The sequence below is a fragment of the Zalophus californianus genome, chromosome 1, assembly GCF_009762305.2.
Source record: "Zalophus californianus isolate mZalCal1 chromosome 1, mZalCal1.pri.v2, whole genome shotgun sequence".
Classification (NCBI taxonomy): domain Eukaryota; kingdom Metazoa; phylum Chordata; class Mammalia; order Carnivora; family Otariidae; genus Zalophus; species Zalophus californianus.
In genome coordinates, this window is record NC_045595.1 from 23,657,652 (window position 1) to 23,673,174 (window position 15,523).

Sequence of the window (15,523 nt, forward strand, 5' to 3'; positions counted from 1 at the left end):
CCCCCAGTGACTTAATTTCTTAATATGAACCTCCAGATCCAGCTACGTGTAATGGGAAATTTGTGCCTCGGCCGCTCCAGCGAAGTGAGTGCACAATTTTCCTCTGCCTTTCTTTTTTCTTCAAGACCCTAAGTTCCTCAAATGAAGACCCATGACCCAAGCAAGATTAGAAACCATCACAATCGGAGCATTTAGCAGAGATGGAATGAACTCACTTCAGAAAGAAACAAAGTTTATTTGATGAATAGAAATAAGGCGATCAGCACAAAGTACTTCTCATACACAGGATAACAAAGTTCTGAACTGTACATACCTTGAGTGCTGTTGTACTTCTACTAGACACAAGGTTACAATGACTGGCTAATACATGCCCACTGGTAGTTTCTGAGGGTTCCTTAGTTTTATTTATTGTTTTCATATCGAAATCCATAATCACATGGTCAATATTCACAACCCACATGCCACTCACTTGAAGAAAAATGACAAGAAGCACTATCAAACAAGGGTCTCTGGGAATTAGATACACTGACCCCTGGCAGCATTCAAATGCCACTCTGCACAAACACATCTCAGATAGAGCTTATGTCAACACATTTGAGGTCTCATCATAAACACTGTTTAAAAAGTAAATTGAAACCCACTTTCAAATGAAAGTTGACACGCTGTTCACGTGCATACTGGATACACAAAAATCATTAAATACAAAACCGAGACTGTACATCAAAATCAAATGGGGTATAAAGTACAAGCCTGCTTTTGCACAAGGCAAGAAGACCAACTTCTCCTAAATGTTAGCCTCAACTATTTTTTTTCAACTTCATTATGATTAGAGGGGTACCTGCTAACGTTTTGCGCAAAGGAAATATCTCCCCAACATCACAGTGTTTGTTGTAAACCCAGAGACTATTTTTGTGAAAAGGGGTTTTTTTGGTAACCCCCAAACATCAGAGAATGTTACACAAAATGGGAAAAGATGCTATGTCAGACGGAATTTAATTTTTAAGGGACTAAATAATATGCCCCTGTAACGCTAAGATTGATAATACTTTAAATCAACAAAAGTGGAGCAAAAAATGCCCCCCCCAAACAATAGCTGGGACAAAATTGGCACATACTTAGAAATAGCTAACTATACGTGGTTGGTTGCTTTTTCTGTTTTGAGGACCCTATTTTCCCTAGTGGATTTCCTACTCCTACTTCAAGTATTCAGTTGCAGAGTTCAGGTCAGGATCTGGCCGCAGGAGTCGATGAGGACCGCCTTTTTGAGGGCACCCAAATTGTTCACGGGGACACGTTTGTGTGGCCTGGGTTTTCAGTGCGACATTATGTCAAAATGTGCTATAAACGCTTGCAAAGAACTCTGCTCTCTTCTCCGGTCAAGGTCCTAAATCCCTTTGATAGTTAAAGGACAAACTTTTTAAACATGAATGTATTTGGATTGTTTATGCAACACGAAAGCTTTACGTAGTTCGTTATACTTACTGACAACAAGAACAAAGCCAGAAGCAAAGAAACCTGCTTGAAAATATTACTCCTAATGCACCAAGGATGAACAGTGCAACTCAGACACGGTTTCATCTTCCCCGACAAATAAGGTGTCTGTCTTTTAAATATCTCTATGGCTCACGGGAGAGGTCCGGAGTTAATTGCACCAACATTTTGAAAAGTAATAATAACAACTAAATTCAATGCAAGACTTCAGGAACATCTGAAATGTTAGAATCCTTCCCACAGCAGCAAAGAAAGACAACTGTATTTATTAAGGCCACTCATGCTTAGCTTCACTGTTTATCCTTTTAAGAATGCAGATTTTCACCTCCCACTTGCATACCTGTGGAAGGCTTTCTTCCCTTGACAAGAAAGTGGATCAATGCGGGAGTTGCACACGTTTGCCAGACTGGTCGTGAGTTCTATGAAGTTATAACAACTTTCCTTATTGTTTAATCTTCAGAGAAAGCAGTAGGAGTTAAATTCTCCTTAGTACCATGTCACTGTATGTAAAAGACTTCCAAATTTGGTCTCTTTCCCTGGCATGTGCTTTAAATAATGACTCTGTACCCACACACATGCTGTGTAGCGCTGTAGACAGATACACAGCTCTTGTGATTATTCCTCATTCATCAATGTTTTCATGTTTGATGCCGAAAATGCTTTGGAATCCATGTTGGAGACATTTTTTTAAAAAATGAGAAATGACCCTTCATTTACAGAAGATCGAAGCTTATACTGTTTGCACAGCATTTGGATCTGGAAATGTGAATGAGTCCCAGCTTCTTCGTGGAGACCTGCGTGTTTGAGAATGGTAAGAGCCTGAGGCTGGGCACATCCCTGCCACGGGGATGTGTGGGCCGCATGGGATAGAAGGGTGCGGGTGCCTCAGGCTTTTGCCACTCTCCAGTCCAAAGACAGGGTAGATAAAATCATGAATGATCGATTTAGATGTGCCATGCTTTGTCAGAGACACACACCATGTTCTCATAAGGCGATTTCTTGGCAGATATTAGTGGTTTAAAAAATTGATTTCATTTCCAACCTGGCCCAGAGGTAACTACTGGTTACACCATCAAAATGTGGTTCTTCACACAGCGGATTAAAGAAATAGAGGAGGGTAAAGGCTCGCCATTTTTGGTGTTTTGGTTTCTTCGTCAAACACTCCATGCATCGTGGTATACAAACACGGCCAACACCATTCACTCACAGAATTTACACTTTTGATAATCTAATGCATTAGGAATGACCACTTCGACTGAACCAGCAGAAAAACTGGAGATGAAGCTAGTGGTCCAACAGAAGCTGAAGCCACATGGAGTTCAAATTTACCCCACAATGTTTAAGTAACATAAATAAAACGTATCAAATAATGACATTCAGAAGAGATGATCACATTTTAAATGCCCAAATCCCGACCCCCCCTAAAAAAAGGAGGATCTGTCGTTTTCCTCCTCCTCCTCATTCTTCCTGTCCAGCATATCTGAATCCATGAGAAATGACATGAGATGATAAAGGAAATATCAAGTTGAACAGAACTGTGCGCCATAATGACAACGAAAGCCCCTCTTCCAGTCCTGATGAGCGTTCCAGGTGGTGATGGCCAGTGACGTGAGCCACGCTGCAACAGATTATCAGAATATTGCTGCAGAGCTGCGTTTCCCCTTTAGTTAGCTCTTCTGATCGCTGCAACAAGAAAAGCACACAATTTAGCAGGGAAAGCAACTGCCACTGAAAGAGGAGAGAATCCTGGCCAGCGTTCCCATACCCCCACCCCTGCACTGGCCCTCCACTACTCTCTTTGGTTGGGGTTGGTTGGCATGGGGAGGGAGTCCATGGGGAGGAAACATAGAGGAAGGACAGAGTGAACTTTAAGTTAAATTATGTCCCATAAACACATCCAAGAAGAGGCCTCTTTCAAAAGATGTCACATACAGGTATAGAGGTCTCTTGATGGGCAAAAAGAAAGTGAAAGGAAATATACCAAAATGTTCCGGTGATTACCTTCTACGTGACCAGATTACATGTTCGTTTTTTTTCTCTCCGTGCTTTTCTACAATGAGTACGGTTCTTAAACTATTTTTAACTTGACTTTATAGGGATTAGACAGTGAAAGATGGTCGGAACACCAGCAAACGTCACATCCGCTTCCAAACCAGACCAACAATTTAAAAGAATACTGGACCTAGTCATTCCACTGCTCAGTGTGAACGCAGGGGAATGGAAAACAGGGACTCAGACACCGGTACACAAATGTTCACAGCAGCGTTGTTCACAATAACCAACAGGTAGAAACAACCACCAGGCATCTGTCAGCAAAGGAGTGATTAAACGAATGTGGTATATACATACAGTGGAATATCACTCAGCTCTAAAAAGAAATGAAGTTTTGAGTCATGCCACAATATGAGTGACATTTGAAGACATCACGGCAGTGAAATAAGTGAAAGAAGCCAGGCACAAAGGACAAACACTGTATCATTCCACTTACATGAAATATCTCAAATAGACAAATTCGTAGATGCAGAAAATAGATTAGAGGTTTGCCAGGGGCTGGAGGAGACGGGGGAATAGGGAGCTACTGCTTAATGGGTACAATTAAGCGATTGCTTGGGATAGTGAGAAAGTTCTAGAAATGGACAGTAGGGGTTGTGCAACCCCGTGCATGCACTAAATGCCACTGAATTAGGCTTATTGTACACTTAAATTGGTTAAAATGGTGCATTTTAGGGCGCCTGGGTGGCTCAGTCAGCTAAGCATCTGCCTTCAGCTCAGGTCATGATGCCAGGGTCCTGGGATTGAGCCCCACATCGGGCTCCCTGCTCCGCGGGAAGCCTGCTTCTCACTCTCCACCCACCCCGCCCGCTTGTGTTCCCTCTCTCGCTGTGTCTCTCTCTGTCAAATAAATAAATAAAATCTTAAAAAAAATTACTTTAAAAAAAGGTGCATTTTAACGTATACTTTGCCATAGGAAAAACATATTTTAAAAAAGGATATTGATCTCTCCTTAAATAGAGAAGAACAAAACAAAGTTGGCTTTCCACCCCGCAGGCAAGGGCGTGTGTGTGTGTGTGTGTGTGTGTGTGTGTGTGTGTGTGTGTGTGCGTGCTTGACCCTAAACATAAATGGAACAGCCATCCATCCGCATGTGTCATGCTCCAGGGCATGGATAAACAGGAACACCCCACATTTTCTCACCGCCCCAGCAAGAGGGCCTGGTGCGGAATACAAGTGCAGCCTGGGAAAATCAGTGAAATGGGTGGGAAGAGAGGCCCGGCCCATCAGACCCTTTAGACGATGACTGGCTTCCCTGTTGATGCTCGTTATCATTCACATATGGCCTTTGAATACTTCAGGAGTTTCCGGGCACATGGCAACAGTGCAGCTATCTGGGGAATATGGCAGGGAGGGGAAAGATCAAACACACACACACACTTACACATGTGTGAGCCACTTTTTATATATAGCCGGAGCTGTCTGATTTGGTGGCTGATGCACAGAATTTCTCCAGCCACACTGACAAATGAGCACGCCAAAGATCCCGGTGTCCGAACAGGTAGGTAGTTACTCCCAGCCCTGGTTAAACAGTACAAATGAAATATGTGGCTTGGATGAACTCTGCTAATTCATACTCTGAGGAGTTTGGTGTAACCCTTCTGGTTAAGAAACTTGAATCGGGGCAAAAAAATGACTTTTGCAGAGCCAGAAAGCTAGGGAGTTCCTAGAGCAGATCATATTACTCATTCTGGCACATAAAATCTCTGCAAACTTTGTATGAAAATTGTAAGTCAGAGCACGCTTTCTGCTTCATGAGCTGTGCATAGCTCTAATTCTTTTGTGCATTAAGCATTTCTTAATCATCCTTTTAAAGGGCTGACCAATATATTAAAAGGCCACATGATTAAAAGGTAAAGAGAAACCCAAAGTAGTACTAAAATGCACCGGTCATATTTTACAGATGGCGAAACGAGTGAAAAATAATTACAGTGAATGCCTGATGTCCTTGATGTTTTTCCAAGATAAAGTAGCAAAGAACAATCATTTATTCAGTTGAGAGAAAGATTTCCAGCTGGGTAACAGGTCACTAGGCAGAATACAGTGCCTCACAAGGGCCGTACGCTGCTTTGGGGCAAGGTTTATGCTGCGGAAAAGAGAACACTCAGAAACGGTTTGCCACTCCTTCTGCCAGACAATCCATTCACTGGGAGGCTGACATGGCTTCGAGAGAAAGACTCAGATGACATTGCCAGCAGTTAGAAATGCAGATGATCCTTTGTTGGGGGGCCAATAAGCCTCCGCTTTAAAAAAATAAAAAAGGAATCCTAGTTTCCAGCAATGAGGCAATCCAGGCAGCCACCCACAGCGGGATAATCTCTGGCCAATCCCACCTCACCTGGAGGGTCACAGCAGGCCACTCTGTCCCCATGCATCTTCTCCTGAAGCACCCAACTCAGTGTGCTCACTGGTGCCCCCATCAGCGCTATTTCAATAAGGACATCTCCTCCATCTTGGGTTCCCTGGGTACAACCTGCATTCACAGTCCCATTGCCCTCAGGATGGAGGAAGGACTCTAGCCATGCTGGCCCCTCTCCCTCCAGCCCCACGCTTCAGGTTCCACCTGTGCTGGACTTGCTTCTACAATCTGAAGCCCTCCTTTCTCCTCACCTCACAACCTTGTCTTTCTGTCTTGATGAGCATTTACACCAACCCTCCACGTGCCTGATGCCCGCTCACTCTCTGTTCTCAGTTTAGACATCACTTCCTCCCTGGAAGCCTTGTCCTGTGTGTGGGATGTAGCACAAGGAGTCTCACGCTCACTTCACTGTCCCCTTCTGGTGATGTGTCTGGACTTGAACTATCCAATATGGTAGCCACCGGCCACATGTGGCTACTCAGCACTTGAAATATGTTGGTCCAAACTGAGATGTGCTCTAAGTGTAAAATATACACCAGATTTTAAATAAGTAAGGACTTATTTTTTAATATTGATTTAAAATGATTATAAATTAATATATTGAATTGTAGATTTAGTATGAATTTAGTTTTATCTTCTGTTTTTTTCTTTTCCTCTGAATTTAATTTTTAACTGTTTCTTGAAATTCCAGTTAACATACAGTGTAATATTGATTGGCATGAATTTCATTTTTTTAATATTGATTTCATGTTAAAATAATATTTGGGACATACTGGATCAAGTTAAATATAGTTCTACAATTAATTTCACCTGTTTCTTATTACTTTTTTTATATTTTATTTATTTATTCGTCAGAGAGAGAGAGAGAGAGAGAGAAAGAACACACACAAGCAGGGGGAGCGGCAGGCAGAGGGAGAAGCAGGCTCCCCGTTGAGCAGGGAGCCCGATGTGGGACTCGATCCCAGCATCCTGGGATCATGACCTGAGCTGAAGGCAGACACTTAACTGACTAAGCCACCCAGGTGCCCCTTTTATTACTATTTTTAATGTGGCTACTAGAAAATTGAAAACTCCTGATGTGGCTTGCTTTATATTTCTATCTGAATAACACTGGTCTAGGCTATAAGATCTAGGAGGGAGGGGCCAGGCCAGTCTTGCTCACTTAGCACTCCTGTGCCTTGCACAGTTCATGGAACAAATTGATTCACTTGTGCATTCCACAGGTATTAGAGGGCATCTAGAGTAGGCAGAATCCTACCCTCCACCAAGATTTCCTGCTCTGATCCCTGAGACCAAGACTGTGAACATCTTCACACCATGATTATGCCACCTTGCAGATGTAATGAAGGTCACAATCATCTGGCTTTAAGTTAATCAAGAGGGACGATCTGAGTGAGCCTAATCTAATCGCAGAAGCTTTGAATAGCAGAGGCTTTTTCTCTTGCTAGTCCTGGGAGAGAAAGGGAAACTTGAAACATGACTGGCGTTCGCTGTGCTGAGATGGAGGGGAATCAATGCACAAGGACCCGAAAGTGTCCCACACGATCAAAATGCAGCCCCCAACTGACAGCCAGCGACAAAACAGGACCCTCAGTCCTACAACCACAAGGAACTGAATCTGTCAGCAACTCTAATGAGCTTGGAGGTGGGTGCTTCCCCAGAACCTCCAGGTTAGCGTTGTCCAGCTCGGTCCACACCTTGACTTTGGCCTCATGAGACCCTGAGGGGAGAACCCAGTGGTGTGTGACTTGGCTTCTGATGTAGAAACTGTGAGATAATAAACGAGTGTTGTTTTAGGCACAACGTTTGCCTGGATAGAAAACAAATACAGCTCCTCTCTGTGTCAGGCAGTGTGCCTGGTGCTGGGGGTACAGTAATAACACAGACAGACAAAATCCGTGCCCTCATGAAGCCTGTATTTTTAGGAGTAAGACAGACAATAAACAGATACAAAAATAGATAAGAGAATGAGGATTTTAAAAAATCTGTGGCTCAAAGGAAATGATCAGGGATCTGTGACTGGCATGCTGAAAATTTATTGACTATCTGACAATTATGATGTATTTTTTTAATACGGGAAGATGTCCACAATTTTCCAGTGAAAAAAGCAGATTACAACTCTTTATGGGTAGTTCAATCTTATTTTTGCAGCAACACACTCATAAACATAAACACTTGCAAATGCTTATACCAGAATATTGTTAATAATGATCTCTGGGTGGTGGTTTGAAACTTTCTTTATAATAATAAAAATAAATAAATAGAACTTTCTTTAGAATCTTTGTTGTTGCTGCACTTAGATTTTTTTAAAACCAAAGAATGTGTAACTAGTCTCATAGTAGAATAGAAGCCTATTTCCATTGTGAAAAATCTTGACTTGATTCTGGGGAAGGGAACCAAGCTTGCAGTGGGTGTGCGGGGGGGGGGGGGGGGGGGGTGTTGGGGGTTGGGGGGATGCCTGTGGGGGTTGGGTGGGCAGGCTGAGGCCAGCAGCAAGATTCCGCCCCAGGACAAGCGCCCCCAGGAGAGCAGGCTATAAACGTGTGGTGTCTCACAAATATTCCTTCAGACTGTTTTTCTTTGGAATAAAGACACCTGCCTGATTATGACTTTCTTCTCCTGCCCTTTCAGTAGTGATTTGCAGAAACTGGCTGGGAGAAAGGGGTCTTTGGTAAACACGGAGGGGTTAAAGGGGAAACTGTTTAATAACAGTAGTAAAACGCAGGCTATTTTTGACATCTGGGTTAATGTCCATTACGCTCCATGTGCTTTCCAAATGTGTGCTGTGCCCCCAGGTACAAAAACAGTCACCCATTCACCACGGCTTCGGACGCCCAGACATCGCTCACGGTGCCCACGTAAGAGCAAGCCCCTGATAGGCTCATTAACAGCTGCCGGCATAGAAGAGCTGCTCATTCCTGGGGGTGCAGCAGGCATCCTGCAGAATCACTCCACTAAGTGATTCTGGAATCACAGGAAAACCCAATAGAGTCATTTCTGCCCCCCCCCCAAAATTCTATAACTACATCTGTGTTATTACTTAACATCTTTTAAAACGGGACGGAATGGGTTTCCCGTTTTTCTCATGAAGATTTATTTATTATTGTTGTGATCAAAGTGGCAACAAATTATGTTAAATCATTTAATTTTCTTGATAGGAGCAACCACCTTGAAGCCATAATTCAAAAATATGAGTGGAGAGCAACATTTTACCTTGTGAGTGGCCCTCCTACAGCCCCACAGGGCAATAAAATGTAACACTTGAGAGCCCGAAGGGCTGGGGGTGGGGGTGGGGTGGGCCGAGCCAGCGTGCAGCTAGCTCAGAATTGCAAACTGCTGTTAGGCATGGTAGAGCTTTCTGGGACGGGGCAAAGGAGAGACTCTGGATTTGGATTTCAACTTCGGGTTCTGTGTGCTGAGTGCAACTCACCTGCAGTTTCTTTCTTTAAATAAAGGAAATCAAATGCATGGCAGCACTTACACTGCTAGGTCTCCTGAGGATTTATTTCTGTAGTTATTATTGTAGTCAGAATAATTCATAACTAATGTTTGGTGCCCCCCATCTACCGTGGTGCTCTGTGATTTTGTTCTAATGACCTCAAACAAGCTTGAGAGCGCCATGGTACTAATCGGGGTGACGGCCCCTGACACAGATGAGGAAACTGAGGCTTCCAGGGACTGAACGCTTTATGTCAAGTTCCCACCTTCCTGGGGTCTGACTTGAACCCATCTCTTCTTGCTTTTAGAGCCCATTCTTTTTACTATGATGCCAGAATTTTCTAGACCTTGGTCCTTTGTTTTCCACCTTCTCAGTTTTTGTAGTCTTCATAACACCTGTCATGTTGAATCGATAATTTTCTTTAAAAATCTTCTCTAAAAACTTAAATTGCCCTTTTAAGAAAGATTTGTTTTTTTGTAAGTGCTTGTTTGCATCATTCTTAAAAAATAGGGCTTACACTCGAAAATAAAAAGATTTATTTTCATGCCATAATGAAGCCAGTATTTGTCTAATACACATTATAGTAACTGCATAGCTATTAAAATAAAAGTGTCCAGGAAACACCTAAAGCTATCTTCTTGCAGACATGCAGGGCCCTGCCCGCCCCTAGCCCCATCTTGGAGACCATTCCCACTGCCCAGCAGCGGCCGTGCAGGTGGCACCTGGCGTGGGTCATCGGGCCGGCACATTCTCATACTCGGGCCACCAGCCATTCTCAGCACTGCCTCAGTTCACATTTGAGGCCGGGCTACTATGCGCCAGCTTTTCTCTTTTCAAGGGCAGACAGCAGCAGAAATAAAAGTCAGAAATCTGCCGCTCAACATCAGCATTAGGTGTTCTGTGTAAATTTTAAAACATCGTTGAATAGAAACGTGCTTTTAGTTGTAAGTTTCCTTAAGATAATACTTCCTCAGCCTGAGGCACTGCCCATAAGCGAAAGCCAAAGGGCTTTTTTACTTTACTCCAGGATTTCATGATTTGATACCATGGACACTCGGGGCTGAGTCAGTCTTTGTTGTGCGGATGCTTACCATTATAGGATGCTTAGCAGCATCACCGACTCTCCCAGTCATGACAATCAGAAATGGCTCCCAATCTTGCCCAGATATCCCCGGGGGGGGGGGGGGGGCAGAATCCCTCCCCCTAGATGAGGACCCTGGTCTAATCCATTGTTTTTGTATTTAATGGGTTGACTGTGATGTTTTAAATATATTTTTTTGGTAAGGCATGTATCGCATACATGCATCTACCAACGCACACAAGATATGAACAGATTTTGCAGAAATAAACACCTACGGTAAGCTGCCATCATATTATTTCCGACACGGCGGCACAGATGTAAAAGTCCTGTGGAAATAGGTACAATCTAAGTAATTAAAATAATGAAAATGTACAACTTATCTGACATAACGTAGAAATGCCACAATCCTGAGATAGCGAGACACCTCAGTCACTTGCTGAGCTAAGTGAAAAGGTAAAATCTAGTTTAAATTTATAGCATTCCTTCAGTGTCCCTCTAGGAGTTTGGCATCTTGCCAGGGTTCCTTGTTAAAAATTTGTTAAACGTGTTTGGCATTAATGCAAACACAAAGTGGTCATTTGTTACAAATTCTATTGGAATGCATTCATTTAAGGCAATGAAGTAGTTACTAGAAAAGAAAAAAAAATGTTCATTAAGTACATTTTAAAAATACAATGATGTATGCAGTGTGGAGCTGTGGCGCCCCAGCGGCTATATAATCGCGGACAGAATAACCACACATTGTGTTTAGTTTGAAATTGGAATCTTTTAAACATAAGTGATAGAACAAAAACTGGTTTTGTTTGTTGTCAAAACCGATGTTAGTCTTTCTTTCCTGAACTAGTTAAAATAACCAAAAGTTTGGCATTCGATTTCTAACATCTCAGATCAGTGAAACGTATAGGTTAAAATAATGCTCTGGGAATCTCCGGGAGCGCCGAGAGTGACATTGGAGACAGGGACTGTTTCAACAAACAGAACGCCGGGGCCCGGGGCCCCCCGAGTCATCCCGGAGAAGCCCGCGCAGGGAGGGCCACTACCTCCGTGTCTCCCGGTTGTCTGAGGTTATTAGGTTACCTGGGGAGGGAAAAACCATCGGCTTTCATCACAGAGACGATGGAATCCTATGAGCAAATACCCTTCGCCCTGTGTCTACCTTCCTGTCTCACCCTGAGCTGCTCACACAAAGGAATTATTGCTGAGTAACGGTGACTCCCTAGCTCCCCGAAGAAAGGGCTCTGAAGCTCAGCTCTGGGAGAGAGGGGTTATTTGTCACCATAGGACGTTTGGCCCTGCAACACAGCTGGCTGTGGATGTCAGCGTAGAACACACCATCTCAGGGTCCCCGAATGCTTGCGAGAGCCGGTCCGAAAGGTGAATCGAAAATTCGCACTTCACAAGAATGTTCAGAAATTATTCACTGCCTTCTCCTTCCCTCTCTCTCTTCCTCTGACATATTTATTGCCATGAAAGTGTCCAGACAATAAAATCCCAGTGGCCTGGAGTGTCACGAGCCCAAATCCCCATGGCCCCCAAGTCTCTCTTTAGGTTGGCCTCTCTTGTCATCTGAGTTTGGTATTACCCAGTCTGCCCTTGAAGGGCATGGATCCAGGGTATCTTGGCCCCAAGTTCTTGAAATCTTCTCATAGATCAAGAGTAAACTTAGACAAAACCTAGCATCCTGCATGTGGCCTGGAGAAGTTTGCCTTTCCCTTCCCAAGTGCCCCAAAAGACCAAGAACCAGTTGGTCTAAGAACAGGGAGAAAATACTTAACTTCCAGAAGTCACAAGAGTACCTGATAGAAAAGATAAGAAACACACTCTGAGTACTATTACAGAGCACATCCTGGTTTTAGACCATTCGGTGGGCCCTCTTGCAGAGAAAGAATACACAAATAGTCCACATGATTAGGGCCTCTCCCAGGGTCTTGGGAAAAGTCTATCTACTTGAGGGGTCCCAAAGGTGAAGCCCCATTAGCTTCATGATAAATTCCTCTGCCTGCAATTTAAACTTAGTTTTGAGGTGGCATTTTCAAATTCAATTGAGAATAAAGTAAAACATGTTCTCAAATCCCTTCCTGACAAGAATTCAGTTTTAGGGTGAACTTGCCCTAGCACAGCCGACCCCCAGGGAAACATCTCTTCAGCCTGGGTTCTGAGAAAGTGGTCATGAGCAGGAATGAGGTGCTCCTCCTAGAAAGAGGAGCCGGCAAGGCATTTTGCAGAATTTGAAACATGAAGGAACAATTTGATATCTCAAGTTTGCCGACGAGAAGTGGCTCAGATGACAAGTGTTTACAACAGGATCTTCATAGAGCCAATAATGGCAATTAGTCCCCAGAATTTGAAGGCTCCCTTCCCGCCTCGCTGGGGTGGAATGCCATTTACTCTTGGGCTGGCGACTAATTAGGGGTCTCTTTTGAAGATCAAGGTTTTGTGATCCCTGCTTCTTAATAACATGGTTTGCCTGTCGGCCACCTGGGTCCAGGCAAGACCTCCCTCTCCCCCTCCCCAAACAGCAGGCACTGCCTTAGGCCAGAAGCAAGTGTGGGCAGGAAAACACAGATCCAGCCAGTTGAGCAATTTAACCTCTTCACCGCCGAGGGCCTGCAGCCCACTGCTTGCTTCGGCCGCCCAGAAACAGAGAGAGTGGACCTCGTTTCTCAGACAGGGCAGAAAGCCTGCGTGTAATGCAGAGAACCCCCCTTCGTGGTGCAAACACTATGCAGCATGCTTTCTTGTGCAGGAAGAGAGGCAGGAAGACTCCACTTTTCCAAATGAGTGGCAAATCAAGAGGCCCTTTGCATTTGCTTCAGGCTGGGCCATTTCCAGAACGGATCTTAGAAGTGACCGGTATAAAGAAGGCTGGGGGTCCAGGACAGTCAAGTGCACCTTCTGGAGCTCTCATCTAACTGGTCATCGGGCCCAAGAGGCCGAGGTGCCTGCATCGGCAGAGCTCTTGCCAGGGTCCCCATGGCCTTGCTATACGCTGGTGGCCTGGCAGCTACGCTCTTTCATGGGAGAGGCCAACACAGCAGGAAAAGTAAGCTGCAAAGAATTAAACTTGTAACAACTTGGGCAAAGCACACACAGCGAGCAAGGCTGGTCCTTGGGCTGTTGACACATTCTGGCCTAGGTCGGTTGTGGTCACTAAACCCATTAGCGTTCCGATGTGGCAACAGCTACTGCAGCAAGTTCAAGGTGTGTTTGTTTAGTTTCTAAACGCTGGGTGCGCACTGGGACTGATGGCCGCTGAGGGCAGTCAACCCTGCTGCCACAAACACAGTCGTCCTTGTCGCTGATCTGAAATTCCTATTTTAAACTATTTATTTTTGGCAGATAGGGGCTGAATGGAGTTTTGCATTTGATTAACTGTGCTTCAATTTCAACTTGCTTCAAACTTTTCTGTGTTTTCAAAGCAACCAAATCAGTTTCCTGCAACAAAAGGTACTAGCCTCCTTGGGGGTGGGGAAGACCTCTCTGGCAGGAGGAGAGAAAAAAAGGAAATGTATAAACCCAAGCCAGCAACCAGCTGAGCGAAGGCAGGCCTTTTAGAGACATTCAGGGTCTCTGAGCCCTCGGAGACCTAATCCACACCCACCTGCAAATAAGGGAATAGGAAAAAAAGCAATCTCCTTTTGGTCGGCAGAGTTGAAAGGGATATGGTCAGCAGAGTTGTGTCTCTTAAATGAGATTCAGTTTGGATTTGATATGGGCTTCAAGTTATGCTTATGAAAAGTGTGAGAATCATTCCTTCCTTCCTTCCTCTCCCTCCCACAATTTTTTTTTAAAGATTTTATTTATTTATTTGGCAGAGAGAGACACAGCGAGAGAGGGAACACAAGCAGGGGGAGTGAGAGAGGGAGAAGCAGGCTTCCCGCGGAGCAAGGAGCCCGGAGCAAGGAGCCCGATGCGGGGCTCAATCCCAGGACCCTGGGATCATGATTGGAGCCGAAGGCAGACACCTAACGACTGAGCCACCCAGGCACCCCTTCCTCCCACAATTTTTAAAGCCTCTATCAGGAGCCATGCTCAGTCCTAGGGACATGTAGCTGAACGAGATAGATGCTGACTTTGTGGAAGGCACATCTAGTGAGCATGCCAGATATTACATTAAAAAAATAATTAAAATAATTAAAATTTCGGTAAGTACCAAGGAGGAGACTGACCCCCTCAAATTCACTGAGCACAGACACTTTTGTTCTATGGCATTCAGTCTTCACGCTGCTGGAGAGGTTGCTATTATTAGCCCATTACACAGCTCTGGAAACAGGAGCAGAGAGGTAAAGTTACACACTCGGTCACAGCTAGTCAGGGGTGGAGTTGTGGTGCCATTTTGCACACTGAGATATCCAGTCCCAATTTACAGGAGCACATCGGGTCTGGCCTGTCAGGAGGGCTGGAGAGACTTTCCAAGGAAGTAACATCGCTGGTGGTTCCATGCACCAACTGGGGAGGAATGGCTACTTCTTCCCCCTTTTCCTCATCTTCTTTTGCACTGTGCGAACGGAAAAGAAAGTTTGTGGATTTCTATGCATTCCTAGGTTTTGTCCAGACTCTCTGTCCTTTCAAATGGATTTTTAGTTAGTGCTTTTTGTCTCTCACCAAGAGCTCACCTACAGGCTCCTTCAAAAGCCTCCACTTCAGAGTACTGAGGTCCATGCCTCCTCCTTCCCCTCCAAGAACTTGCACTGTGGCCTTTTCCAGCGTCATGGCATTGGGGATGATTAATCACTTTTAAATTTGAAAAAAATTAACATGTCCGAAGCATTCTTCTCCACTGTCAAATGTTTTGCTTTAACATAGATCCAGAATGGCTCCCTTTCCCAGCAGTTCCAAAGCAATACATTTTCAGTTGGAAATGCAACTGCAGAAATCCCATCCAGAAGCCCCAAGCCATATATCTTAACATCTTAATTTCATTTAGGAGGAATGCAGTGATTGATCATTTATCATTCTGAGATTGAGTGAACTATCTGGAGGATTCCAATCTATTGCTTCTATGCAACTGATGGGATATTCACATGTCTTCTGGCTGCATGAGGGCTTCAGGGTCCAAGTTGTCTTTGAAGGAGTGGAATGCTAAAAAGATTATTGAGGG

At 44.3% G+C, this 15,523-nt stretch overlaps 1 protein-coding gene across 9 annotated transcripts in view; it reads right to left on the reverse strand.

The window, feature by feature from the left end:
- Window positions 1-226: 226 nt before the first annotated feature.
- Window positions 227-15,523, reverse strand: part of ERC2 (ELKS/RAB6-interacting/CAST family member 2) — a 977,487-nt gene continuing 962,190 nt past the window's right edge. For 6 of the 9 annotated variants that reach the window (XM_027587658.1, XM_027587663.1, XM_027587661.1 and 3 more), the window contains one exon: window positions 227-3,174. In XM_027587658.1, coding sequence (XP_027443459.1) covers window positions 2,950-3,174 — 225 coding nt within the window. In that variant the 3' untranslated portion in view covers window positions 227-2,949. The remainder of the gene's footprint in view (window positions 3,175-15,523) is intronic. The other 3 variants (XR_003518693.1, XR_003518694.1, XM_027587662.1) reach the window with 3 other exon arrangements.